This window comes from Osmia bicornis, chromosome 3 (assembly GCF_907164935.1).
Source record: "Osmia bicornis bicornis chromosome 3, iOsmBic2.1, whole genome shotgun sequence".
NCBI lineage: Eukaryota > Metazoa > Arthropoda > Insecta > Hymenoptera > Megachilidae > Osmia > Osmia bicornis.
In genome coordinates this window covers 5,367,508-5,385,002 of record NC_060218.1, presented here as the reverse complement: position 1 = coordinate 5,385,002, position 17,495 = coordinate 5,367,508, and the positions used below count along the sequence as shown (strand labels likewise).

General features: G+C 33.1%; 3 protein-coding genes across 13 annotated transcripts; 2 read left to right on the top strand and 1 right to left on the bottom strand.

The window, feature by feature from the left end:
- Positions 1–259: 259 nt before the first annotated feature.
- LOC114871595 (F-box only protein 39-like) lies at positions 260–4,118 on the bottom strand. The gene is made up of 7 exons (XM_029177704.2): positions 3,846–4,118; positions 3,292–3,524; positions 2,415–2,579; positions 2,123–2,349; positions 1,450–1,608; positions 922–1,086; positions 260–841 (listed from the first exon to the last, which is right to left on the bottom strand). Exons 1-7 carry the CDS (start codon positions 4,035–4,037, stop codon positions 690–692), a joined length of 1,293 nt encoding a protein of 430 aa, XP_029033537.1. The 5' UTR covers positions 4,038–4,118; the 3' UTR covers positions 260–689.
- Positions 4,119–4,801: 683 nt separating this feature from the next.
- Positions 4,802–6,559, top strand: LOC114871203 (GSK3-beta interaction protein). The gene has a single exon (XM_029176826.2). The coding sequence runs from the start codon at positions 5,253–5,255 to the stop codon at positions 5,601–5,603; it is 351 nt and encodes a 116-aa protein (XP_029032659.1). The 5' UTR covers positions 4,802–5,252; the 3' UTR covers positions 5,604–6,559.
- Positions 5,651–15,670, top strand: LOC114871166 (transmembrane and coiled-coil domains protein 2). Of its 11 annotated transcripts, XR_006829257.1 has the most exons (13): positions 5,653–6,559; positions 8,294–8,438; positions 8,654–8,849; positions 9,370–9,535; positions 9,631–9,859; positions 10,160–10,204; positions 10,455–10,537; positions 10,948–10,956; positions 11,529–11,860; positions 11,934–12,334; positions 12,633–12,793; positions 13,092–13,197; positions 14,161–15,670. XR_006829257.1 is itself a non-coding variant. In XM_046285031.1 (12 exons), the coding sequence occupies exons 2-11, from the start codon at positions 8,305–8,307 to the stop codon at positions 12,787–12,789; spliced, it is 1,752 nt and encodes a 583-aa protein (XP_046140987.1). In that variant the 5' UTR covers positions 5,653–6,559; positions 8,294–8,304; the 3' UTR covers positions 12,790–12,793; positions 13,092–15,670. The 11 variants fall into 11 exon arrangements, 10 of the variants coding, with proteins under 10 accessions (XP_046140991.1, XP_046140987.1, XP_046140990.1 ...); XM_046285031.1 differs by having other exon boundaries at positions 13,092–15,670; XM_046285034.1 differs by having other exon boundaries at positions 5,654–6,559; positions 11,568–11,860; positions 13,092–15,670.
- The last annotated feature ends 1,825 nt before the right edge of the window (positions 15,671–17,495 follow it).

Sequence of the window (17,495 nt, the reverse complement as noted above, 5' to 3'; positions counted from 1 at the left end):
TATTTTTAGAAATTCTTACTGCCAGTCTTTCTTACGATTTTGTATTTATTATTAAAAAAACAGTCATCGATTATTCGATTGTCAACGATTTTATACTAAATAAAAGAACGATTTCATTATAGTATAAATTTATTATACTCAACCAATCAGCGTTTGAGACTTCTTGTGATTGGTGAACGGCAAGTGGTGGGGAGCCACAGGTCTATATATACGGGGCCTACTGCGCTGCATCGTCATTTTCCTCGGGACCGCCCTCGAGGAAGGTCGGAAGTTCGGGGTGGGGGAAAAGTCTCTGGGGAGTATCTGAGACCCCGGAACGCGGCAAACCGGCCATGTTCGTTACTATACACTATGCACATTGAAAAAATATATTGTCCCAATAATGTTTTAATGGATAATGATTTCAAAAAATCAATCTTACAAAATCTTATGTCTTATATAGGTGCCTTATATAATTACAAAAAAAGAACCAAATCAATTCACTTTAGAAATTTTATTTTATCTCAGTGTAAAGTGTATACAAACAAATTCGTAGAGTTACAAAAATAAACTTATACAATTAAAAGCGGTTTACAAAAAGTCGATCGTGGTAAAATATAAATAAGATTTTTTTTTTTTTTCTTTTTGATTATATTGAGAGACTCGAATGGGAAGGTACAGCTGAACAGCCTGAAGAATAGAGGACAATTTCAGTAGAAGACCAAAACTGAGGCTGGATCTTCTATACGAAAATCTACTCCTTGCTCCATCATCTTGTGATCGTAATGATAATTGATGTCCTGTAGTACCGCACGATTCCGAGCGTTTACGTTTCGTGGCTTCACATGAATCGTACGAAACCCTGTTAAATTATATTTTGGTTATTGATTTTCATTTTTTAACCCTTTTAATGACTAAAAATGACTCTGTTTAAATACTTACGTGTCTTGCTTTCAGCTTGAAGCTGACAGATGTCACGCAAAGTGTCAAGACTTCTGATTATACCGTCGTATTGTAATCTCGTTAGGTGTTTGCAACGTACGAGCATAGACACCAACAAATCATCAAGCAACTCGCGATTGTTTCTTAATTGTAGCATCACTTCCGCTGTAATTGTACGCCGTAATTATTATCAATAACTGTGCAAAATTTTCAGATATATTTTCTTGAAATTGGCAGATTCAAATTGGCTACTTTTAATAGGCTATTAATAGCCTTTTCGACACTATCGATTGTTAACGAAAAAGCAATTAATAATCTTTTAATTATTACAACCTAATATCTATTATTCGGTTGATATGATAAAAGTTAGGTGTATTTTAATTACGCGTTGTTCATGCGTAAAATCATGCGAGTTTAAAGTAGAAACTCTGAAGCACAAAATTCCGTAATTTCTACTATGACAGCTAACGCGTTGCGAAATGAAGAATACGTTTACCAAGATGAATGATTTTCAAGATTTTATTATACCTAGCGTGTTGGTGTAATGGGTAATAAGCAGTCCAACAGTGCTTCTGAAATTACGAGATCTGCTCTGATCCCACACATGACCGCTGAACATTTGAAAGCTGGCCAATGGCACACTGGGCAACAGCAGATAGCACATATCTTCGTAATGGGAGATGTTAACTGAAAATCAAACTTAACCAGCTAAATGGTGTATAGAATCAAACCTATGCATAGTATCGATCTACAAAATAATTCTATAAATTATTTGATAGTTTTAACTTGTTGACTGCTACCTGCATATATCAGTAACGTAATCATAATTGTAAGATGGAGGGGTCAACAAATTATTTTTATTCTTGTTTATTTCAGATAATATTTTCTTAAATTTTCTATAATATTCCAAAGCTTTTGATTTCTTAATAGGGGGATCAATTAACAAAAATAATAAATAAATCTTCTTAAAAATAAAAATGCTATCTATCGAAATTATCAGTAATTTCAACATGGGATTTAACGTGTTAAAGTGGGTATCTAATTTGTCATTGAAAAATCTCTTATTGTTTCTCGTTGAACAAAGAACCTCTTCGTCAATTACAGAATTCAAAGATCCTCCACATTTTACCCTCTTACAACGAGACACGTGGGTGGCAGGAAATCAATAATTACTTTTACGTCACTCTGTATTATATTGTACCTATAGTGTAAGAGACGGTGAGTTCCGGGCAAACGAGGACCAAATTGTGCCAAGCAGTGTCTGCGATCGTATGTTGCCTCGAATCTGAATCTCTCACCGATATGTGCAGAGTTTTCAGCGCCTTTGACGCCGCGTTCGCTAATGCATTCAAAGTCTGATCCGATAGGGCTGGATAGTCGAGTCTCAAAATGGTCAACGCTCGGAATCGACCAAGCAGACGCAAATATCTGAAAATTCATAGGAATAAAATGATAAATCTGTTGTATAGAATTGATTGAGCTGTTTCACGTGCCTCGAATTACTGTGGGGTGCTTGCCATTCCCGGAATGCACCTCGGAGGTCTATATACGCCAAGTGGTCGCTTGAACCTCTGGAAACACTGGCTAAAAGTCGCAATACGTCGCTAACTCCAAGATTCGCGTTCAACAAGCTTAATGTTTCTAGGTTGTGCTGACAGCTGCGTGGAGGTATTGATCTTGTGAGGGATTACTGATAGGGCTACTTGAAGTATTTAGTCTTGTCTTACGTATTAGGAGTATGTAAAGATTTGCATCTATTCTTAGACGGCTTCCTTATTAATGTTTCATACATAATATACGATTTTTAATTATTAAAAATTTTAGAATTTTGAAATTTTGGAAAACATGAATTTTGGAATTTTGGAATTCTGAAATTTTGAAAATTCATAATTATGGGATTCTAAAATTTTAGAATGGTGAAGATCCAAATTTTTTAGTAGGGGCCAAGCCCATCCTAGCCTCAATAATGATGGAAACTTTTGCATACCCCTTAACATAGATTGATATTGACGAATTTTACCACATCTAAAATCTTTTATTTTCATTTTTCTTATTCAAATTAATCATTTCTCAAATTTTTGGATCAAGCATGATACCGGAAAGTACCAGAGTCAAAAAGAGGAGAGCTATTTAAAGCATCTTCCACTTAAGAAATCAATATTCAGTTCTATGCAATTGTATGATCAATCATAGTTCTAAAAAGGTATCACTCCATATACATTGAATGGTTGCATTGAAACGTATTACACGAAGAATTTCAACCATTCGATGATTTCATAATTAAAACTTGACCTACTTTACCATGTAACTGCACCTTCTTTGAATTAGATCTCTGATTTGAATATTAAAAAAGAGGATATCCTCAGTTACCCTAAGAAGTTTGCAAGAGCATACAACAGTTTGCCTCTGTTTCCCCATTTACAGCTAAATATCCAATCGGTGAGTGTCAGTCGTTTTAATTGAACATTTTTAGCCCGTATAACTGTAAGGAAATCAGCTCCTGCTTCCGCTTGAATGTTGCGAGTAATACGAGCTTCTCTTGGTAGAATATAAGGTCGCGACCAGGCGAGTTCGAGGCTTCGCATGTGCTGTCCATATTTTGTCTAAAATCACCAATAAAAAAAATATATAAAATCTTGTCTAAAGAGAAAAAAATTGATTTTAACTATTCAACAATAATATCAATGAAACAAAAATAGAATAGAATAAAAATACAATAGAATCTTCAGCAGCTAACAATTCATTCTATCAAGCTCTAACTGCACTTAACTCGACAACAGTGAGTCTTTGTTCGTTTTAAATGATACCACTGGCAACCTAGCCTCCAAGAACCCAAAGCATTCATTCATTTTTACACCATAATGCATTTGTTAATAAATATGATGTGAATCGTGATTTCGTTTTTAAAAAAAAAAAAAGCGTACGGCTAATTCTCCCGCCAGAGGAAAGTCACCCCGCAGATCACGATCGATAAGGACAGTTACAGATCGCCAAAGAATTGGCGAGGAAAGTGCACGGTTCCATGAGCGACAGACTTGTGCAACATTGGCACGGTCCCCACGATCGAGGTGACTAAATATCTGCGTCAATATCAGCTCCGGCAGCTGATCCCACATCTCCCAGTTTCAGCTTGGCCCGTCTTCATCTCTTCGTGGCTGAGGCAGCTGTCGCAACCTCGTCAAGTTCTCTTGTCACGCTCCTCGATATCGAATCGATTATCATCGATAACGCGCAATCAATCGCGTGATTTCATGATAAATCAAGGGCTTGAATCACCTCATAAATCGAACTCGTTCAATTTCAATAATAAAATAAATCTTTGGAAGCAATAAAATCAATTTATTTATTGAAAAGATATTTGGGGAACAAAGTATATGGTAATATGTTCATTTAATTTTACAAACAAAATCATTTTGAAGATTATTTTTTAAATTTGCCGCCACCGTGAAGGTCTTCCTTTAGGTCGTATCTTACTTCCGGTTTCTTTCAAGTCCGCAAAAAATGTCGTGCCCCAATTTGTCGTAACGTATCTCCTGATTACGTGATGCAGTCTGCAGATGAAATTGATCGATGTAGGTAGTGCGCCTTGTTACAACCAGGTCACATTTCTTTAGTAACTCTTGGGTAACTAGAACGCAAAGATATCATATTTGATATTATCGTTTTTTATTAATTGAAGCATCCTTCATCCTCTAGGCATTGAATTTCAGTAATTATCAAAGTTATGTATTTAATTGAATATATTAAATATTGCATAAAAATTATAAGGAGTAAGTTTATGTAATAGCAAATTGGAAGATTATCTAAATTAATATGTGTATGTTTATTTTCTAATAACATAAGTAAGTTTTCCCGCTTACGGATTTAATGTTGCGGCAAGGTTAGTTGCGCGATACGTTCCAAGATGGCGCTGCGAGAGACGAAAAAGTTGTATGCATTGAATTTCTATAGTCAGTATGTACACGTAGTATATTTGAGTACGCGTGTACCGGTGATTACGTAGGATTGAATGCACGGCATAATTTATAACCACGCAGTGTCAAGGACTAAACTGACCACGGATCGTAGTCACTACCGTCAATTATATCGGCGATATCGTGTATCCCTTAGAAACAAACTCTTCGCCAGATAATTACATAATCGTTTGATCTTGGTCTTTGACCCCTGCTCAAACCTGTCCACGTGCCACTTTAACACGTAAAACGTGAGCGTCATTTAATGTGCAGCATTTTACGTCTGTTGAACGGAATATCTGTAACATTGCCAATTCGAACGAGAATATTACATGTGTCGATAAAAAAGACCCTCGTCGACGCTGTCAAAAGGCGAGAATGAAGGAAGAGACGAATGAAGTATTGGACAAGGAACAGTGGAAAATCGAGGCTCAAGCAATTATCGATGACGTGAAGCACCATGTAACGGACATAAAAGTATCGGAGAAATTGCAAAACAACCAATTCTTGTATCTGAATTTAACCACCTTAGAGGGATTGAAGTTTTGCATAGAATTGTCGAGTGCCGGTTTCGCTGTCGTTGGTAATGACCATGACGATAGATCACAAAAAAGCGACGAACACTTCGAAACACCGTACAGCTTGCTAGATTTCGTTAGCCCTCAATATAGAAATTCCTTTAGCAGATCACTTGTTGATAAGCTTAAAAAATTAAGTGACAACCAGTGAGTAAGTTTCGGTTACTTCGTACTTTTGTGAAAATAGTTTTCATTTCGTGCTACGACAATAGACTCTCAATATCGGACATAGTTTATAATAAAGTGGTGAACATGTGTGGTTGAGTACATATATCTTTCAGAATCATGCATTTGAAATCCAAAATAAATCATGATTCTCAACAAATGCGTCTTCTCTCTGCGCAGTGTTCGTTTAATCCGAATCTAGCCGAAGATACCCGAGTGCACCGTGATTTGCAAGGACAGTATCGTAGTGAATATACGGTCACAAATTTTTCCAAGTTTTTATGTAGTTTGACATAAAACTATATTCCTGAGTAGTTTTGTGTATAACATCAAATAAATCTTTTAATGATCGCGTAAAAGATGTTATTGGCAAATTCACTGTGAACCCTGCATTCGGATAGTCGTGTGGTATTGATATTATACAAAAGAACTTATGGTATTTTGTGACAGCACACGATAGATACGGGAGTGCGATACCGACGAATCACGTTTCCCTAGGAAATATCCCTAGGATCGAAAGATCACTTGGTGCAAGTGGTAATATCGGTTGTATTTACCCCCACCTCTACGTTCGTTGCTCTGTGTGCCGTTTGGCGTATTCCACTGTCGGAGTTGTGAAGCAACGAAGCGGTTTCGTCAAATGTGTCGCATTATGTGTGCGTTTCGTGCTGTTTCTGAATGAGTTTATCATCGATTAAGTGCCTAAGGACGACACAGTGCGTTCAATTTGATAATATCGCTGCGGCCAGTGTGGGTATGTCGAACGGTGAGCGATGACACGCCCGTGAAAAAAACGATAACAACGGCGGTGTATCCTTTGATTGATCAGAAAGGCACAGAGACAACTCAGTACGCGAAGGACCATCTTTGTGTATTTCTGTGTGATTACATTAAACAAAACATGCTTCAACCGAGAACCGCGTGCATCAGACGGTAAAGAAGGTATGTCAGAAGAATATTTCTGCGACTCGAGTGTGTCAAACAACTGCGAAATCATGACAGTTCGTTTGTTTTTATTCCACTCCCGTACCCCATTTCTTGATATCAACACGAAAGGGGTGGAACAATCGCATCCTATATCTCTATGGATCCTACACTACTGCTAACAGTATCGTATATGCAGAAATGAGTTGCGATAGTAACGTAATATCACAGGTTGCTGAGTGTCGTCAATTCTTAGTCGATGCGCATAAGTACATGTGTATTCCAACATTTTCCGCTAGCTTTTTGCGAATATACAGCGTTTCAATAACATTTAATGAGTGTAAATAAAAAATTTTATAATGCCAGCATGTTTCTCATGATTTATCCACATACGGAACAATACTGTTATTGTTACAGGTATTTAGTTTACATAAGAACAGCAGCATAACGGAATTTGTATCATTCTGTTCGGAAGATTTTGGCAGATTTCTTTATTTTATTTTCTTGTTGAATAAAAAAAAAAGTTGCAGTTTTTGTATTTATATTTTATTGCATACCACGACACAATTTTGTGTAATAAAATCTATTTTTTTTTTAAATAAATAAACGTTAAGAGACTTTAAATATACCTTATTAAATAACGATAATTAGTAATTGTGTAGATCATGTTTTGTAATAATTTCGAATTTCAATGTATCGTTTGTATTTTACATTTAAATTAATATGTATATAGTGATTAAGTGAAATGACTGTATTGAATAGATAAAAGAAAAATAATTTGTTATTATATCATTCATAAAAATTATAAACGTGGTTTATTTCTTTTTGTTTATCATTGCTCACGTTTTCTCCGCGTAATATATTTGTCACGCTTCGAAGGCAATGTCGATGGTCTAATTATGATAATCAGGGTGATTCATCAGTTAAAGGATTGGGTTAAAGGTGATAGAATGTGAAGGAATCAACTGTAATTCTTTCTCAGACGTTCTATCAAGGGGATTACGAATTTTGTTACCCTTGTTTGTTGTTTCATGCGGAATAAAATTTTTTAATAATATTTTCAACTAAATTTCATTATTTAACAATTATACAATTTTGTTGCCTGAATTTAATAATTGTTATAAGTTTTAAACATATTTTATTATAAACAAACGAATAATAATAACTTTTATCGTACCAAATATTCCATATACTATTTTTGGTCAAGACACATAATTCACTATGCATACAAGATTTAAATTAGATAATATCACTCTCAGAGAAAATTACAGCTCAAAATAGGTATATAGAGGTCAAGTAAAATGGAACTATTTGTGCAGCAATTTACTCTTTCATTTATTTGTTACTTTAATCCTTTTGTTAATTTCTTGTTTCAACATATATGTATATAGTTAATAAATAGTTGTAAATCTTGTTTACCCATATGTCATTAAATTGTGTATACATGTATACATTTTATACACATCATGAAAGAAAGTTTATAAATAATTTTGATTTGTGATAAAGAATATGACTGTGTAATAAGATACAATAAAGAGTACTACATTAATATGAAAGATCATGATGATATCTAAATTAATAAAGCAATATGTTGAAAGAACAGATTAAAGAAGAAATTAATTTTAATCAGAAGGATCTATTTGTATATTTAATATAGGGTTATAACAAAAAGACACACTTGAGTATGTATACATAGTGTATTATTTAAATTAATACAATAATAGCAAAATAATTAAGCAATTACTTTTTCAGAAAATAAGGGAATGGCTAGTTTGATGGTAACTGCCTCAAGTAAGAATAGTTCACGCAGTACATCACCCAACAGAGGAAATACATCGACATCACAACAACAGTCAGTTAGCTCGGATCATACTCCAAAAGCACGTAATGTTTCACTGTAAGATCTTACTTTTTGTAAATATTATTTTATTATATCTATATTGGTACATATTAAGATTAAGTTGTATATTTCTTTTTTTTTGTAGTATTTTTTACATGAAACTGAAAAAACATTTTTAAATTTACATTTCCATATTTTGTGCTTGAAAATATGATTACTAAGTTCTTAAATAAATAAAAAGAGAATAGTACAAAATTAATCTAACTTCACAGTTCCCAAACAGGGGAGGGTAGTACAGGCAGTGGAAGTAGCGGTGGAGGCAGCTTCAGTATGAAAGGTAGTAGGCAAAAATCACCAGGAACTGTGATTCGAGTAGGAGATGCTATGGATGATCCAAATACCAATCAAATCACTGCCGAACAAGATGAGTTTGTGCCAAATATTCATCCACCCACTGATGATGAGGGAGTATGTACCATCTTTATTGTAAAATGACTTCAAACTTAATAGCTTCAAAACTTCTTGATATTCTTTGCATTTTATGTATTTTTATTATCTTCTCATTTTTATACAATGTGTGATACACTTGAATAATTTTAGATAAATTAGTTTCCTGTCGAGATATCCTTCTGAATATCTGTTACAATAGTAAATATGATTGTATATCCTTATATAAAGTTGCTTATGTAATGTAATGCTGTTGTGCACGCAGCAACAATTACACTGTATTACAAGGTCATCAACCACAACTGTGTAATCAGGGTTATAGGTTAAGAAATGAAGTAGTTATTTGCATAATTTTCTAAGTGGCTTTGAAGCTAGAGATCTTAATCTTCAGGAATTCAGAGTGCATTGTTAAAGTATGCTTTACTGAGTATTGTATTCGATAGAATGTGTTTTGTCAGTTGTACTTCATTTCTTTTAACACTATTTGGCTGAAAGTAAATAAAATTTATTTATTTTAACGTAAAATTAAATTTATTTTCAGGAGCAGTATCACGCAACACAATCGTTCCTATCGAATGGCTCCTCCGAGCTAATAACAGACGATGTTGACTCTAACTCTGCTCGTGTTTGTCAAGCTATTGAGCATATTCAAAATAAAATTGCTAAAACACGAGAGCTTATAAGAATAGAACAAACCACCCGTGATGGTAATTTTCAATAATTAACATACTCCTCAAACGTGTAACTTTTTAAATTAGAATGGTAACTTTTAAATACGAATGTAAAACTTGTTTCCTTTCAGAAAATGTTAATGAGTATTTAAAATTAGCTGCTAATGCAGACAAACAACAACTAAATAGAATCAAGGCAGTATTTGAGAAAAAGAATCAAAAATCAGCGCACAGTATTTCTCAACTCCAAAAAAAATTGGATAGTTACACGAAGAAATTGAAAAATTACGAGATAAATGGAGCACCTGCGAGTCATAGGCAACCTAGAGAAGTGCTTCGTGATATGGGACAAGGACTCAAGTGAGTATACTCTTTTCTTTTTTCAATTGTATCTACAGTATGTTAATTACATTAGCACTACAGTAAAAGGAGGACATATTTATAGAAATACATCTTGCATTACATATTCTGAGCATGTTCTCATTAATATGCAATTAATATTGTTTAAAGTCACTTTTAATTTCGCATTAGAAAGTAGAAAGATTATTGGTTTAGCATACATATATTTTTTTTTCTATTCATTTCTTGTTTTCTAGTTTGTCCTTTATTCTGCTAAGTATAGACAGTGATACTTTCATCTAATTTAAGACTCACTTCCAGAAATGTAGGCGGCAATATTAGAGATGGAATTACTGGTTTTTCAGGGTGAGTATTCATGTAAAAATAGATTTTGAAATAACGCTTATTCCTTACAAACATTCTCAGTTTGAAGTTATACGCATATAATTTTGTATCTCATCTAAGCTTTTATTATTTATTTCATATATTCAGTACATTAGAAGTATATTAATATAAAAAGTATTGATATAAATTAATTAATGATCGATTAATATATCTTTTAGTCAGCTGTTATCTTGTAGCAATTAATTATCTTTGTTCCTTTTATATGTTCCAGAAGTGTTATGTCAAAACCAAGAGAATTTGCACATTTAATAAAAAATAAGTTCGGTAGTGCCGATAATATAAACACCTTATCACGTGAGTGCACTTTATTACACATTATCTTTTAATTAATTAATACAATATTTTGTCCTACTCTGTTTCATTTTTAAAAAGTCAGTATTAAAGATATCAATACATACTTCGTGTTTAAAAAGCACTTTTACCGAGCACAAATTGCTTTATGCTAATAAATTTTAGTATTACAAACAAAATACTGTGCACACCTTTTCACTTATAATATACATGTATGTAAATACACTACCAATATGATTATAATCATAATTAATAATGTATTTATTATTTTAAAACGTTACTGTTTCACATATTTACAATAACACAAAAGTATATACATGCATTAGATGTGTACTGTAGTTCATAGTGTAATTATTTTCTTGTTTTAACGTTTAACAATAAACATTATTTAATATTTTGCGCTGTCATGGCAGTTGAAAGTAGTAAGTAATATTTTAGCTAACTTTTTCCTAATCTTTCTATTCTATTTAACTATACGTTACGTCTCCTATGTGTATAATTATTTCATTTTATTTTCAATGATTTAAAAAAATAATCTATATGTGTACACCCTAAACTTATGGGCAATTTTCGCACAAGAATGTTGTATTTACTTAAAAGCTTCAAATTATATTAATGGTTTTGCGTTATTTAATAATTTTGCATTATAATCTTTGCCTTGCAATCTTTAGTGGCTTTCGTGAGTCAAACATTCGCTTTCCTTAACATCAGTTATCCAATACAACAACAAAAATTAGTCATTCAGAACAAAAAATGCAAACTCTAAAAATACACAACAATTTAAATGTATTCTACTCCAAATCAATTATGTAACTATATTGTACACAGAAATATTTCTAAGTTGCTGATAATATTAATATTTACAACGGACGGCATGGCGTTAATATCTCATAAATAAAAAATTAAAGAAAATTGAATAGACAATTTAGTTATCAGCGGTAAAATAATTTAGTATTGGATAACATTCTAACTTGCGACGTCTGTGTCTCTACAGATGGCTCGACTTTTTATGTAAACGATACACCGCGTGCAGGTAATGGAGATAACGCTAGTGTTGAAGATGAAAAAGCACACCACGGATCAGCAACGCTTCCCGGTGGATGTAGTTTGGGCTCGACACACAGTGCCGCGGCAATTAAATTTCCGTCTGAAGAAGGTTCAGAATGTTCTAGCGTCACGAGTGAAAGTGGGCCCGGTAGTAGAGGTCAAGCACACACGTGCCCTAGTAATAATAATTCTGCACTTAGTCTTAAGTCCATTTTCACCGAGTTACAAGAACACAGAGAAAACTTGGATAGGATGAAAGAAAAATTAGAGGGTCTTAAGGTTCGTCACCAATGATTTGTGTATTTAACAAAAAATATTCTTTTCTCTTAATCTAATATTTATATAATTTCAGACTCTACAACAGGAGGTGACATATCTTTCCCATGCTTTGCAAGAGGAACGATTTCGATGCGAACGTTTGGAGGAACAAATCAATGACCTGACTGAACTCCATCAAAACGAGGTAGAAAATTTGAAACAGACGATAACAGACATGGAGGAAAAAGTGCAATATCAAAGCGAAGATCGTTTAAGAGACATACACGAAATGCTGGAATGTTGTCAGACTAAAATTTGTAAAATGGAACACCAACAGCTACAGCACCAGCAATATGTGACGTTAGAGGGTCTGGATAACAGTAACGCGAGGGCGTTGGTTGTTAAACTCATAAACGTAGTATTAACAGTGTTGCAAGTTATTCTACTTCTTGTTGCAACAGGTGCTGGTATAATGATGCCTTTCCTAAGGACCAGGTAGAGTGATTTTTTTTGATTTTTTTATTTAATCAAATCATGGGATATGTTCCCAGCTTCAAAACTTGTTTACCTATTTTTTTATTTTACAATAAATGGATAATTGTAATACAAATTATTATTCAAGACTAATAATTCATACTTACATCATTGCTTCATACTTTGTTTTTATATCATCCCTTCATACGTCTCACGTTCATACAGCATCTTTATTCATAATACCTCGTGACGTACATCACCGTTCGATTTTAATTTCGCGCACTCATTCTTTTATTTCGTTTTCACATCTCTGTTCCAGCTGTACTAAGCCTCATTGTTTCATGTGCAGGGTGCGCATATTAACAACTACGTTTGTTGTATTGGGAATAGTGTTCGTTCTCAAACAATGGCCTGAGGTTCACGATGTTGGCAGTCACCTTATGCGCCATCTTAAACAAATCCTCGCCGTTAAGTAGCATCGTAAGTACATTACTAAATTAATTTTTATAAAAATTGGAAAATTCATATTGGGTCGTATGCATAAAGGTAATCAAATGTTTATAAGTATGAAGTATAAATAAAAGTAGAAAATTTAGGAAATACTATTTCTAGTAAGTGCTTAATCATTTATGTAATTGAGTATTTCAAAAAAAAATTTCTAATAAAAGCTTTTACTTGCTTTTATGAATATGACCTATTTTATGTCACTAACATATAGTATAACACTTTTTGGGAAGTTATAACTTGGAATGTAGCAAATAAATAGGATTCATTTTAGGGTGGAATACTTAAATTTATTATACCCTGTGATGAAGAACAATTGTACACAATGATCAACATTTTGGACCCATTTATATCAGTGCTGTAGTTTTGGAGCAATAATAGTAGGTATATGCGCAAATGATTTTATTTATATTTGAAATTTGATCATGTTCACCATTATTCGATTAAACGAGGCGAGTGATTAAATCAATTTGATACTGTTAACAGAATTATTACATATAAAACATATTTTGCTGTGCAAAAATGTTTCACTTAGGAAGAAAAGGGTAATTTTTCCTCGAGACGATAGATGAAAGTGTCTCTTATCCCTAATGCAATTGTTACGAATTTATTGATATCCTCTTTATTTTTACCTGAACAATTTTTATTCTTTTTTTTTTTTTTAAGGAAAACTATAGTCCATGTATTTGCACGGTTAGTTGAGTGCTCTTAATGTAAAGATGATTCTGCTTTGTAATGAAATTAAAACATCTATCAACCATAAAGAGAGTAGTAATTATAACGCTGTACGCTGATATTGCTTGATTACATACGGCACATTGTTAGAAGAATTTACTCCGGTGTCATATAATTACGTTCACTTTTACATAAATCATTGATTCAAAGGTAGAAGAGAAATGTTCTATCAAGTGTCTGTGGGAGGTGTTAAAATATTTTTCTTTTACTCCAGAAATATAGTTGGTATATTTGATACCGCAGAACTAAACCAAGTATTTGTAATTAAACTCGTCCAATTGCTAAACAATAATGTAAATTAAGAAGAATAAAAGTACACTTAAAATAATTGTAGGAACTTTTCACATTCAGAATGTATAAAGTAGTATGATGTACTCTTTTAGTATTCGATGATAGGATGATTTGATCATTTTTAGAAATTGCAACGTTTCTAATAACCTTTATGTATAATTCATAAGTTAATTCTACATTCATGGGAACTTGAAATACAGACAAATGTGTGTATATACCATAACATCAAATATCAAAAGAGGACCAACATGCTCTTTTCCTCTTACTCTATAACAGTAATTTATTTCATATGCAATGTAGAATAACACTTGTTTCAGAATAAATGATATTTAGCTATTTATGCTCTTCAGTCTCATGAGTGTTTGAAAACCACCACAGACACAAGAATTACATACATATACTGTATCGAACATAAAAGAAATGAACCATGACAGATATTGAAATGAGAGAAAGACTGATGGACTACATCGCTGTTATAATTGTGAATAATTTAATATTTGTGGCGATTTTATGTTGCTAATCATTGAGGAATGTTAAGTCGATAGAATGATAATGAAAAAAAAAAAAATGAATATAAGAATAATAATGATGTAACATGCAAAATTGTATAATTATATGAAGAAAAATGAATTCATAAATTAACATAGGTGCTCAAAAATCTGTGAATGTGTAAAATATTTTGATTGTATTATTGCTACTTATAGGGCGAAATATCATTTGTTTCATCTTGATTTGTTTTCTAGTTTTTGTTTTTATAGTATCATCAAAACCATAAAGTCATTCAACTTTCAATGAAACTTCGCGAATCATTTGTATATCAAGGAAGAAAAAATTTTTCGATCATCATTGATATAATCTTTTTTACCCGGTAAAATATTTCACAAACACATTTCTAATTTGTATTATATTCACGTATTAGATTTTCTGTTATTTGTATATGTTGGGCTATGTAATGTTATTATTTCGTTAATCGATAAAAAAAGATACGGAAAATCATTTTTAATCAATAATACTTGTAAATAAAATAAAGTTTATGTGGTAATGTATTTCGTTTGTTATGCTTGTTATTCGTGAATACAAAATCAAATTTCCTAATTTTGTATTTGACGGTATAATACATTATTAAAAATATTATCATCTTCAATCCCTGTAACATATCTTATTTTTGTCTTCGTTTATCTTTTTTTATAATGTTTATAAAAGGCGATCACTTTTATAATTTTATAACTTTTTTACACCTTTGATACAAATGCTGCTAAAAGATATTTCATGAGAATCATCGAAAAAATTGTTAATTCATTAATAATGGAAGTTTGATCGTGTATTTATATTTGTATTAGGTAAATTTTTATATTATCTCGGATCGCGTGTATCTTTATTTTCTCATATCGATTTTCCTTTTGTAATTGTATCATAATTACTTTGTTTAATTAAACCTGTTCATTGATTAAAAGAACGTTTCTTTCGAACGATCCTCTCGTTGCGTTCCTACGAATAATTTTATTGTTTACGAATTTATATAAGTATGTCGCTGTGATTATTATTAAGTTTATACGTAAGTGTCGAGGTTGCAAATCAGTTTTGAGATCAATATAATTGTAAATGGAAATTTTGAATGCATTTTTTATGTCTGTATTTTCGTACCAAAATTGTAACGTGAAAAGGAAAAAGTGTTTGGAAGAATGAACGATATTCAAAGAACAACAAAATACAAATTTATTGGTTCAATTAAATGTTACATAGATTTTAATATTTTACAATCAAACTGTGTTTGCTTATTATTGTGTAAGTGACAACTAGATAAAATATATGTAGAGTGTTCAGAAATACGCTTCTATATTTATTGCATTTTGTCATTGCAAAATATTCGAATTTTACTTTTTTCAAGATCAATTGTTATTTATTAATATCGCTGTTTATATTTACAAAAGAAACTCCTTAATTGATGTGTATTAATAAATGACGGAGAGCATAAAGTAAATTAAAAATGTAGAATGATATTCTCTTCCGTACGAGACCTTATTTCTGAATTTAGTAAAAAATGTATATTTTAAAAATATCGCTATAGCGGGAGAAACATGTGGCACCATCTAGTGTTAAGGGCTCAGAAGGAGTTTTTGCATTTCACCAATGGCAGTGACTACAGATCCATCAAGACTGCACGTGCTTTTGTTCTCGGGGATTTTGGGGTCCCAAACACCCCTAGGCATAAAGTTTATGATTTTATTCCTCTTCTGGGCCACGAGCAACCATCCATTTTATAATATTCATTATTTTATCTTGCCTTATGGGCACCGATTCACTCTGTCCAGTCATTTATTATTTTATCCTTCCTTATGGATACCGGCTTCCTCTTTCCACTTATTTAGTATTTTATCCCACTTTATGTCTCTAAGCCCATCCTGTTCAGTTATAAATTATTTTATCCTTCTTTACGGACCAAATCCACACTTCCAAATGATTTATTATTTTATTTCTCTTTATGGGCTACGTGGGGACCACCAATCCCAGTTATTTATTATCTTATTCCATTTTATGGCCCAAGGCCTGCCTTCGCAGTTATTTATTGTTTCATTCTTTTCACGGACCTCGCAGAGACAACACCTAAATCACCTTATCCCCGTATCTCTTGTATTCCTGCATTCCTTATATCCAAACAACCCTTATATCTCTACATTCCTAGCATCGCTGTTTCCTTTATATTCCTGCATTCCTTACATCCAAACAACCCTTATATCTCTACATTCCTAGCGTCGCTGTTTCCTTTATATTCCTGCATTCCTTACATCCAAACAACCCTTATATCTCTACATTCCTAGCATCGCTGTTTCCTTTATATTGCTGCATTCCTTACATCCAAACAACCCTTATATCTCTACATTCCTAGCATCGCTGTTTCCTTTATATCCCTGCAACCCTTACATCCTTGTAACTAAACTAAATATATAATTGAGAACGGAAATTCGAAAAAATTTAGTTCCTTTTTTCGCCACCAGAGGGCGCTGATTCGACGTCGAAAATTTAGTTCGCATTTTTGCCGCCAGAGGGCCAAAAACTTAGCAAGGTTTAGTTCCTTTTTTCACATCCAGAGGGCGCTGATTCAACGTCGAAAATTTAGTTCGCATTTTTGCCGCCAGAGGGCCAAAAACGTAGCAAGGTTTAGTTCCTTTTTTCACATCCAGAGGGCGCTGATTCAACGTCGAAAATTTAGTTCGCATTTTTGCCGCCAGAGGGCCAAAAACTTAGCAAGGTTTAGTTCCTTTTTTCACTTCCAGAGGGCGCTGATTCAACGTCGAAAATTTAGTTCGCATTTTTGCCGCCAGAGGGCCAAAAACTTAGCAAGGTTTAGTTCCTTTTTTCACATCCAGAGGGCGCTGATTCGACGTCGAAATTTAGTTCACATTTTTACCGCCAGAGGGCGCAACCCGGGGATATCTGGATTACTGACAATGAGATGTAATGGATGCAGAGGTGTAAGAGTTGTTGGGATGTAAGGAATACAGCGATGTAAGGGTGCTGAGGTGTAAGAGACTGGGATGTAAGGAATGCAGAGCTGTAAGGGATGAGGAGATGTAAGGGTGCAGAGGTGTAAGAGTTGCTGGGATGTAAGAAATGCAGAGATGTAAGGGATGCAGTGGTATAAGGGATATAG